General features: G+C 38.5%; 3 protein-coding genes across 12 annotated transcripts in view; 2 read left to right on the forward strand and 1 right to left on the reverse strand.

Annotated features, from left to right (window-relative positions):
- LOC107675841 (liprin-alpha-2-like) overlaps window positions 1–2,313 on the reverse strand; it is a 106,483-nt gene extending 104,170 nt beyond the window's left edge. For 8 of the 9 annotated variants that reach the window (XM_016470321.1, XM_016470328.1, XM_016470323.1 and 5 more), the window contains exon 1: window positions 1,351–2,313. In XM_016470321.1, the coding sequence (XP_016325807.1) occupies window positions 1,351–1,599 (249 nt within the window). In that variant the 5' untranslated portion in view covers window positions 1,600–2,313. The remainder of the gene's footprint in view (window positions 1–1,350) is intronic. The other variant, XM_016470319.1, reaches the window with a different exon arrangement.
- A 953-nt stretch (window positions 2,314–3,266) lies between these two features.
- On the forward strand, window positions 3,267–7,802 carry LOC107675847 (transmembrane protein 183-like). The gene is given in 9 exon segments (XM_016470341.1): window positions 3,267–3,459; window positions 3,569–3,658; window positions 4,066–4,230; window positions 4,587–4,746; window positions 4,956–5,013; window positions 5,171–5,293; window positions 5,366–5,446; window positions 5,525–5,680; window positions 6,424–7,802. Coding segments are annotated over 9 exon segments (1,083 nt in total). The 5' UTR covers window positions 3,267–3,395; the 3' UTR covers window positions 6,610–7,802.
- Window positions 7,803–9,745: 1,943 nt separating this feature from the next.
- The window catches only part of LOC107675845 (transcription factor EB-like), a 36,014-nt gene continuing 35,037 nt past the window's right edge, over window positions 9,746–10,722 (forward strand). For both annotated transcript variants that reach the window (XM_016470332.1, XM_016470334.1), the window contains exon 1: window positions 9,746–9,938. The gene's annotated coding sequence lies outside the window, so the exon portion shown is untranslated. The remainder of the gene's footprint in view (window positions 9,939–10,722) is intronic.

Genomic DNA, 10,722 nt, shown 5'->3' on the forward strand with positions numbered 1-10,722 from the left:
TTGCCATGAGGTGCCATGTTGAACTTCCAGTGACCAGTATGAGAGAGTGAGAGCGATAACACCAAATGTAACACACCTGCTCCCCATTCACACCTGAGACCTTGTAACACTAATGAGTCACATGACACCGGGGAGAGAAAATGGCTAATTGGGCCCAATTTGGACATTTTCACTTAGGGGTGTACTCACTTTTGTGGCCAGCGGTTTAGACATTAATGGCTGTGTGTTGAGTTATTTTGAGGGGACAGCAAATGTACACTGTTATACAAGCTGTACACTCACTACTTTACATTGTAGCAAAGTGTCATTTCGTCAGTGTTGTCACATGAAAAGATATAGTAAAATATTTACAAAAATGTGAGGGGTGTACTCACTTCTGTGAGATACTGTAACTACACATTTGCTAAACATTTCCTCCACATAATAATAGTTACTTAAGTCAGAAACAATGGGGAAACCTTTAACCTTTGGTTTTCTCATTGCCATATCAATTTGGCTACAGAGAAAGATTTCACAAAATCTTGTTGAAAACACAGCACTTCAAAATTCACAAGCATTTTAACCACAGACCTTAAATTTACTCACACATCAGAAATCTGCTATTTCAAAAACCCAGAAATTTTTTTTTAACCAACCCACAGCCAATTAGCTTTCCAAGTTGACATACAAATTGACGACATGACTGAACATTTTATAGAGTGTAACAGTCGGGTTCCAGAAATAAAAATCCATTCATTTTAGGGGATTTGATTTTGAACCATAACTTATAAACTGTTAAAGGGGTCATATGATGCTGCTAAAAATAACATTATTTTGTGTATTTGGTATAATGAAATGTGTTTATGCGGTTTAAAGTAAAAAAAACATTATTTTCTTTCACAACGAAAAACACGGCGGCCTAGCGTGAGCTGAGGCCGGACTAGAGTGAGCAGAGGCGACGCGGTTGAGAACGGCGCGGCCGACGGATCCGACGAAGGAGCGGCAACCACATGTGACGACCCCGGGCTGGACTCCTATTGTGAGCTACAAGGTTGTTAATCGATGGTGTATGCTCTTGTTGCAGCCATCAGAATTCCAGGAGAAAAAACTACATTACACATGATCCTGCAAAGGAATCTCCACCAATGAACAAACTGTACCCATCCACTCCCATGAAGCATGTGTATGACATGGATATAGTCACTAGTTATTGTCACCTTGGGAACTTTAATCTACTGTTAAACTTAAGCTAGTTGTTATTAAAAGGGACATTAAAATTAGCTTCTTGCACCGTTTTAAGTTCTATAATTGGAAATTATAGCAAGTCATTACGCAACTTCCTGTGTACCTGTGTCAGGTATGTGAGTTTACCTGCGGTAGCGCAGAATTAAGCTGTCTCTGAAGCACATCTCTCTCGTGAAGCACATCCTGGAGTTTGGTCTGCGACTGGCTGAGGGTCTCCTGTGTCTCCCGTAAAGACTCCAGCAGCTTATCTCTCTCATCCAACATATTCACCATCAGCTGTTCAAAATTAGACTCGGCATCCGTGCCGTTCTGAGAGCCTCTCTGGGAACTCACCGAGTCCCCCTCATTTATGGTTGGCATCACTTCACACATCATATTGATCGGTGTTCTATGAAGTCTAAGTCAAATTAGAACTTGCTTTGATATTTTTTTTAATTCAGGTTTGAGGTGCACTACTAAGTGCCATTTAAATGCACATTAAACATGTCCATGTATTTTAAAATGCATATGCATCCTCTAATTCCTCTACTGCATAGAGAAATCATGAATGAATGAATCCCTGTCTAGATTCATCACACACCTTGACCTCTCTGGTCCACGACTGTCGGCCTTTTCCGCTCTGACATTTCCCACCTAGTTTGACTTGGAACTCGATGCATTTCGCTGGACGCTCATTACGGCGTTCGCCACACGCATATTCCGATTTCAGCTGAACCTCGGCGCCCTTCGCTTTAACATCCACCAGCTGCCATCAACCTTTCAGGAAACGGTGAAATTCGCGTCTGCCGCATCCTCCAGATCCCTCTGCCACCACCATCATCATCATCATCTCCCTGCACGGCGAGCCGAGCGAAGCGCTCCTCCCTCTACGAGCTCATTCCCGCTTGCAACACAGCGATTCCGCTATCTCCACAAACATTCGAGCATGTTTTAAAATATGACTGCACCGAGCCTCTGGTGGACGTGAAGGTTAAACGTCTCCCACGTCGTCGGCGAAAATCATTTCCACCCGGCGTGGCTCCGTACAGCTCGTGCAGACAGCGTAAAATCGGAGTTTCTCACATCAGCACCATGCGACTACATGACTGTCATGCACGAGACGCCAATGTGAGAAATTGTGTCACGCGCAGCGCCCTCTGTCGGCAGGCAGGTTCATAGGAATGACTAGGATCTATAATTAAGTTGTATATAAGCGTCTGCTAAATTACTAAATGTAAATGTATATATATATATATATATATATATATATATATATATATATACACAAGAGGTGCACATAAGTTTTTCAGCCTGGTTCTCAAAAGAGCACCTGGAGATTTGGTTTGGTCCTCACACTGCACATAGTGTGACCCATTAAATATAACTATAAAGAAATAAAATGAATAAAACAATGCTCAAAAATACAACAACGCTAAATAACATTTAAGAATAATAGAAATATGAGATTTCCTAATAATGAGATAATGCAAATGCGCTTTTTTGGGGACATAACACACACACACACATATGGAAGTTCCCTGCAGCTATTTTCATGACCGAAAGAAAGAAAGAAAGAAAGAAAGAAAGAAAGAAAGAAAGAAAGAAAGAAAAACAACTGAGAAAATAAAAATAAAACAATATTTTCTCAAATAAAAATAAAATATTGTTTTCTAATATTTCTGATTCCTTTATGTAAAATGAACCGTTTTTATTTTTGATCAAATATGCAACCTATACATTATGAAGAATATTTTAATGTATCTCATGAATCGAGAATACATCATCTAAAATGATTCCATTCAAGCTCCGCGCAAAAATGACTTTTCTCGAGGTTCAATGTTCTTTTTAACTTTTAAATAGATTCTCCTGTATATTTATTTGTACAATTCTTGGTACTTTAAGACACTTTAAACAATAAAAACGAAACATGGTTTGTCGTTTTAAACGTCTAATTGGACGAATCTTCTCACATATGATTTCTGCGTCCAATTAGCGTCCAGTCTGGGGAGTCGTTCGCTTTCTGAGATCTCGCGCGAATGTACGCGACCTTGAGCGTCAGTTCATAATGGCTGAAGATACTGGAGGAGCTTTCACTAATTTCACCCTCATTTTTATCGGGTTTTCGTTACCTCTGCTGGGAAGATGGCAGGGCACACAGCCTCGATAAACGGCCAGAGACCCCCGCTGTTGTCATGCCCAAGAAAGGGAACCGAAAACGGCTGAAATTTAGAGCCGAGGATGTTTGCTCGGAGTCAGGTAATGATAGAGCGAGGCGGGCTGATGTTATGATGTGTGTTGCGTATAATAGTCAAAGTCCATTCTTATGTTAACTTAATTTCTTGTGTTCCTTCATATTTTCTTACAGTAACTGTGGCTGACTATGCCAACACCTATCCCGCCATCGTGAAGTCGGGAAGAGTTAAAAAGGCTATTGTTAATGCAATTGAAAAATAAGGTAAAATCAGAAATCTATACAAGCCTATTCCCGCCACATAAGAACGAAAAACATGTTTTCGTAAATAATAATAATAATGCCACAGAATCATTATGAGTTTTCATGTCATAATTTGTTTGAGGCTTTGAATTAGACTGCAGATGTGCACTCCTGCTCCTGGAGCTCCTCAGTTTATTTCACCCCTTATACTCCTGCCTGTACTTTACAATGACCCCAACACCTTTAATTTACTTAATTGGCTGATTCAGGTGTGTTTGATTAAAACATAAATCTCCAAAAGCAGGCCTGAACTGCCTTGGGTCAGGCTATTAAGAAGATGCTCTTGTCCAGTATGTTGGGGATAATTTAGTAGTAAAACATTTGACACTTCAAAATCAAAAAGTACCCTGATCTTAATTCTGTTTCAGTGAAATTACTCTGTGGACTCGAGGCATCCCAGGGTCCCGTGCAGGAAGTGCTCTCCTCTGCAGTTGGTGTGAGTAATGCAGCCCTTGAGAGCAGTGATGAACTGAACTCAGAGGAAGGGGATGAAATCAAAGGGTCCCGCAAAAAGAAAAACAAAAGACACAAAGGTAACTGCAGAGTGTTTTGTCCAGTGAGTTTTCAAACTGGGGTTCATGAAGGAACTGAAGGAAAATTAAATTGAAATGTAAAATTAAAATAGAAACAAAATGCTTACTAAAAAGATTATAGGCCTATATTATTTGGTTACCTGCATGCCATTTGATCATTTACCATCATCAGTGAATAAGCTAATGTCTCAATCTAAATAATCATAATCTTAATGTGTCTTTCAAGTAAATATTTTAGGTCAAAGAGTTCTGGCTGACAAAAAAATTTGGGAATCCCTGTTCTGATGTATTCCGATATTATTTGTTTTCTTGAGTTTGTTGAGATTTTAAGTAACTTCTCTCATTATGAATGTTAGAAAACAGTGGGAGCATAGATGGAGAGGAGTATCCCATTGATATTTGGCTTCTGCTTGCTGCATACATTCGGCCAGAAGACGTCTGCAGATTTTCTGTGATCTGCAAGAATGCTTGGACAGCCACGTGCACGGCTGCATTTTGGACATGACTCTACAAAAGGTAGGCAGCCAAAAAGTAGTATTAAAAGATGTTTTGCGGGGCCTCTTATAACTCTTTAACAAAGACTGAATGGGGAAAAATGCTTCCAGAGCCAAGGCTGCTGAAAAACTGGGCAGCACTGTTGCACTCTATTGGAGTTTTCTGCGTTCCCCATCCAGGGCATTTATGCATGACACTATTCCTCTTGATGTTTTTTTACCTTTCCCCAGGCACTATAACCTTGATGCAGACCTCCCCGATCGCCTTCAACCTGATTGTATTGTAAAGATGTGTAGCGAATCAGCTCATGGGGAAATATGAATAATTAATCATAACTAGTTATAATTAATTGGTGAGGGGTCTGTGACGACTTGTTAATCTAATGAATAACTGATTTGTTAAATCAAATGAAAAATTGTGTTTTTGATTGGTCCAGACGCTACAGATGCGTTGTCTTCGTGCCCGTGTGATTCGCTCGCTTTTTCACTTATATGAGCCCTTTAGCTTGCGGGTGTCCAAAAGCCCTCCTCTCCCTGAATCTACGCCTACAACACTCCTCAATTCCAAGGTGTGTGGACATTCATTTTTAAACCCATTTAATCTGAGGATTTTTGTGTTGATGCCTTTCTTGTTCCCACAGTGTTTGTTGTTTTGGGTCAACAAAGTGTCTGGAAGTAGGTCAGAGCCGATGTGGGAATTCAACTTCAAGTTTGTGAAACTGGTATGTTCGCTACATCGTTATAAAGGTAGAATATGAGATTATTCCATTGTTTTAATTTTGTCGGCTATTCTTTTCTAGCCAACCAAGGGCAAAAATGGATGCAGTTTGAGTCTTCAGCTGCCCAGGCAGTATAACGATGTTCACACTAATCCAGACTCGGACTGTTATCTGCTGCGAGTCACTACCCTCAATTTTATTTTCACTTCTGTTGTGATGGGCATGACGTTAACTTTGGTGAGTGATGTGAATGCGTGTCAAATAATATTTTTACGTTGTTGAATTACAGGAGGATAACATGCATAATATCATCTCTGGATCTCTAATCATCATGTCATTAAAGGGGTCATATGATGCTTTTTTAAAGCTCATTATTTTGTGTTGAAATCGGAGTCTGCAGATTTCTGATAATCTGAGATTTCACAAAAACATCACATAGTGTATAATGGGCACAGGCTTACCTTCTCGTTTATTTCTAAATCTTCAGTTCTTGATTTGAGTTTTTGAGGATATCAAGTTTGATACTGAACTGATTTTGCAACGTTTTAATTTTTTCATCTCGCAATGAGGAGTGTGAGTTTAGAACAACTTGTAAGTCTGAGAGTGTGTGATCCTCAATTGTTTAGTTTGATGGCCAGTTTTTTTTCTCTGTAACCATTTACAAAGTCAGCAAATGTATGATGCCTAGTGTTTGAAGTTCTGTTCAGATTTTAAAAGTTGTGTAGTGTATTCCAGACTTCAGTAAGTTGTTCCTTTTTGAGCTTGATGGCACTTGAAATTTGTAGTGCTAAATCTGTAGCCTCAGGAACTTCAGCATTGTACTCTTTTTAGAAAGTGGAAGTCAGATCTGATGATGCTTAGCGGTCTAGACCCAGCTGAATTTTCCACATTCCTTTTTGATGAATGTTTTACTTATAGTGAAAATGCAAGTTATTCTGATGTCATAAATGACAATGAATCATTCGCGCCTTGTCTTTCAGTTTACCATTAATGTGAGCACAGACATGAGGCACCACCGAGTGCGCCTGGAGTTCCAGGATTCACCAGTCATTCGAGGGAAGAAGCTTAGGGGTGAACAGGGGGTGCAGGTAGTGCTGGACCCTGTCCACAGCGTACGCCTCATTGACTGGTGGCACCCTCAGTACCCCACATCCTCATATAATTAGACTAATGAACTCCAAACTTGTCAATTACAAAAATATTGCAGAAGACAATTCAGGCCTGTTTCGACCAACCCTAAAGTCCTGGCTTGGTAGTCTGGTTTTCTGTTGAATTTTACACTTTGTACTTCGTGTGCTGCTTTTATGGACACTTTAGTTTTGATTTGTAGTCCAAACTCAAGGTCTCAAGACAATGTATGTGGCAGTTGACTTTAATAGTCTGGGTAGCTGGCATATTTAATTTGATTGGTTTCACGATAGATGTACAGAAGATAGAAGTTGATTCAAAATGTCATGCTGCCATTTTTAACCTATGTTTTATTGGAGATGTTTTTTTTCTTCTGCTGAAAATTGTGGAATTTTTTCTCCACTTGATCAAATTCCAAGTACACAACAGTACAACCCTCTGAACAGACTCTGCTTGCCGCCCTCAGTTTTTAAGGCAAAAATATGTTCACATTAAATATGGCATCTACATCAGTATATGGTAATGGTATGCTTTTCTTGCCCATTGAGAGTGGTTTAGAAAATTCATCATCAGGTTATAACACTTGTATAGTAGGGTTTGCATGCCTCTAATCTTGAATCATATGTGATTTAATAATTAGTTGTTGTTTTTTGTTTTTTCTTCAATAGCATTCTCGAGATTAACCTTAATTCTTTAGATTTCTCATTCTGTCTCTCTGCAAATGTATAAATCGGTAAACTAAATGAGCATTCAATCTATAAAAAATGTTTTAAAAAAATTCCAGTATTAAAAAAACAAGACATATTAAGGCAAGTCAACTCTGGAGAGGTATAGTGTAACCCATTTTGAAAACCCTTTAGCCTGGTGTTAGATTTAGGGGCAAAAAGCTAAGATTTTATGTATTCAGTGCTTTCTGTGGGGATATTCTGAGTTCAGCTTTACTACTGTGCATGCTTGCCTAGTTAAATCGTGTCTAATTGACTGCATTGGCGAGGGAGTTTCTACGTGTTGTAGATAAGTGTCTTTAGTTAAGTGAATGTTATTGTTTGTGATCAAGAGGAGTTATTAAATCTGTAGATAAAACCAAAGTTAAAATGTATTTCCTTAAATCCAGAAGTTGTGTTTTGTGTGTGAAGTAAATTGTTTCTTTCTAATTTAGAGCTTGTGTTTTGTTTTAGACTGGAAAACGAAGGCGCTGATGTTTCAAACTATTAAATAAGACACGCCATAATCAGTGTTTCGTGTTTCTGTCCTGCATGGGAAAGAATGGGATCAATACTGACACCCTGTGGGCCAATCTGAAACAACTTCTGAACCCAACCACTAAAGCACTGCACATGCAGATTTGTTTTAGGTTTCATTTCATGTAGATTGTCTTTCATTGTAATGCCACTGGATTTATCATTGAGTTACACACACATATGATTATACTTACTGGAATGCATATGGACATAAAACAAATAGTGAATACTGTGACCAATCAGAAAGACGTGTTCAAGAGATCTGTGTGATTGAGATAATATACAGTCAACTGCTCTGCTTGTGCTTTCCACCCTGTGAAGATATATTTTGCAATATCAACCGACTGACTGTACATTATCCCTTAATTTGGGAAATATAATATCTGCACGATTATAATACAAACATTTTATCTTAATCTAGTTAAACTTATGATATTGTAAGTAATTTAAATGTATTTAATTGTAATTGTTAGTTATGGTAGCCCGATGAACTTTAAGTAGGAAAAAGATGAAATTTGGCACACAACATTTTCCAATTGCTAATCACCGACGAGTTTGTAGTAAAAGAAAAAAAAAATTTCAGGCAGAATTTTGTTTATATATGTTAGTGCATTACTATACAAGTGTTTACTTTTTTGACAAAGTCGAACTATAATATAAAAAAGTATAATTTTTACTAGAATTGTTTTTTAAGATATGAAAAAAGTAGTAATATTCCAACTAGAATTTTCTTATTGTATTATTATTGATTAAAGGGGTGGTTCATTGCGATTTCACTTTTTTTAAGGTTAGTTAGTGTGTAATGTTGCTGTTTGAGCATAAACAATATCTGCAAAGTTACAAAGCTGAAAGTTCAATGCAAACGGAGATATCTTTTAAAATTCTGGCAGTTTAATGCCTACAAAAACGGCTGGTAGGGACTACAACAAGTTACTTCCCGAGTTCGTGACCTAACAAACCCAGATAAACCTGCCCTCGGGAATAGGCAGCAAAGGGGGAGAGGCCATGCGCTGCTTTAGAGAAGAGGAAGAGAAAACTAGAGGTGCACGTACAAATCTATTCACTATTCACTAACGATTCTAATGGATTCACAAGTTTCAAAATCAATGTTCTAAAGCAGCGGTTCTTAATACTGTTCCTTGCATCTCCCTGCTCCACACACGCTCTGCATCTCTCTCTCATTCAGCTCAGCTCCAACAATGAACTGTTACAATTATACACTTATTTTCACATAGCTATGAGAAGCGTTAAACATGGACGTGCGTGCAGTTGCCGTAATGTATTATATTATTATATTAAGCTTTAATCAGGATAAAACCGTATATTAAAAGCTAATAGAAGCCGTAGCATTTACAAATACCAGCGTATCTAAAAGTATGAGACAACAACAAACAAAAAACATAGGCCTACCATTAAAAGCCGTGTTTGCACAGGTTCTGCACGATCCTCTTCAATAATATCCTCTGCTTCTCAATTGGGCTCAAACTGATAAGCAATATTAAGGACGCCATTGTTTACAATACAACCGGAGCACATGCCGCTGAGGTGAGGGGCGGGACGTTTAGACTCACACTAGAGCCAATCACAACACACTGGGCTAGCTAACCAATCAGAGTCCATCGCTTATTTCTGAGGGAGGGACTTCATAAAAGAAGGAAATAGAGAAGGGACAGCTGTAGAGCTGTGTGGAATAAAGGTAAATTATGTGAAAAATAATGCGTTTTTTAAAAAAACGAAGCATTAACATGTTAGACTGCACCCCATAAACACAATCAAGCCTAGAAAAAAAAACAGTGAACTACCCCTTTAACGTTTACATTAAACTGAACTACATTTCCCACAATGCTGTGTGAGCGCTGCGATTGGTGGCTGCGGCTGTCACAAGAGCCTACAGGTGACTGGTGCACAGCGCTGTCACATCACACAGCGCAGTCAGAAAACGATTCGCACGTCACACAGGGGAGTGAGTTCTGCTGAAATTATCGAGAAGTTGTTAACGGTGCTCTTTTGCAGTTTCGCTTCCATACGAATGCAGAGGGAACTGATACCAGGTTGTGTTTGACAGCACAATTATCGCTCCTTTCCAAAAACTACGTCCCAACTTTGTACTTTCTGACCTTCAGCGGGTAAGTGATACAGCCCACTGCGCTCCGCTCTTGTGTCTAAATAAGTCTGCCTCTGCTTGAGTTGCATTCATTTCCAGCTTATTCCATAGCGACAGTATTTACATACATAGTTTACATGTTAACAAAAAACAGAACCCCAGTTGGTGCGTATGCTTTTCCTTTTTTGAAAGTCATTGAATTTGGTTGGAGGGATAAGTGACTCAAACTGTAAAATGATAAACTCAGTTATGCTTTAAATGACTATGTCTTTGCTTCCTGACGCCTTTGAGATTAAATATTATTATATAAATTAATATAATATTGAATTAAATGCTGTTCACGAAGTCAGGTTATAAATATTTTGACGTAAACGTTTGGTTATTTCAAGTTGTGCTTTTATTGTTGGCGCACAGCCATATATACTGCTGTTTGACTGATTCCTGATATGCATAAACTCTAAATATGTATAAACAACGTTGGCTATATGTCTTATGTAATGCGAACAGCGCAACGCAAGCCTTCACATATGTGTCCCCTGTTAAAGTGTAAGCTATTTACACAATGTACAAATATAGCGCACAAGTTCTTTATATGAAGCATAAGTAAGGCCTTCAAATACACTTCCTAGTCTAACTGAGACCTTGACAACTTCAGTATAGTTATGTATACAGTTCTGTATTAAAGAGCACATCAAACCATATTTTCCGAATAACCTCCACAGTGTCAATACTTACATTTATAAGCTTAATGACACTGTGGAGGTTATATATATATATATATATATATATATATATATGTGTGTGTG

Source organism: Sinocyclocheilus anshuiensis, unplaced genomic scaffold, assembly GCF_001515605.1.
Source record: "Sinocyclocheilus anshuiensis isolate Anshui unplaced genomic scaffold, SAMN03320099.WGS_v1.1 scaffold1640, whole genome shotgun sequence".
Lineage (NCBI taxonomy): Eukaryota > Metazoa > Chordata > Actinopteri > Cypriniformes > Cyprinidae > Sinocyclocheilus > Sinocyclocheilus anshuiensis.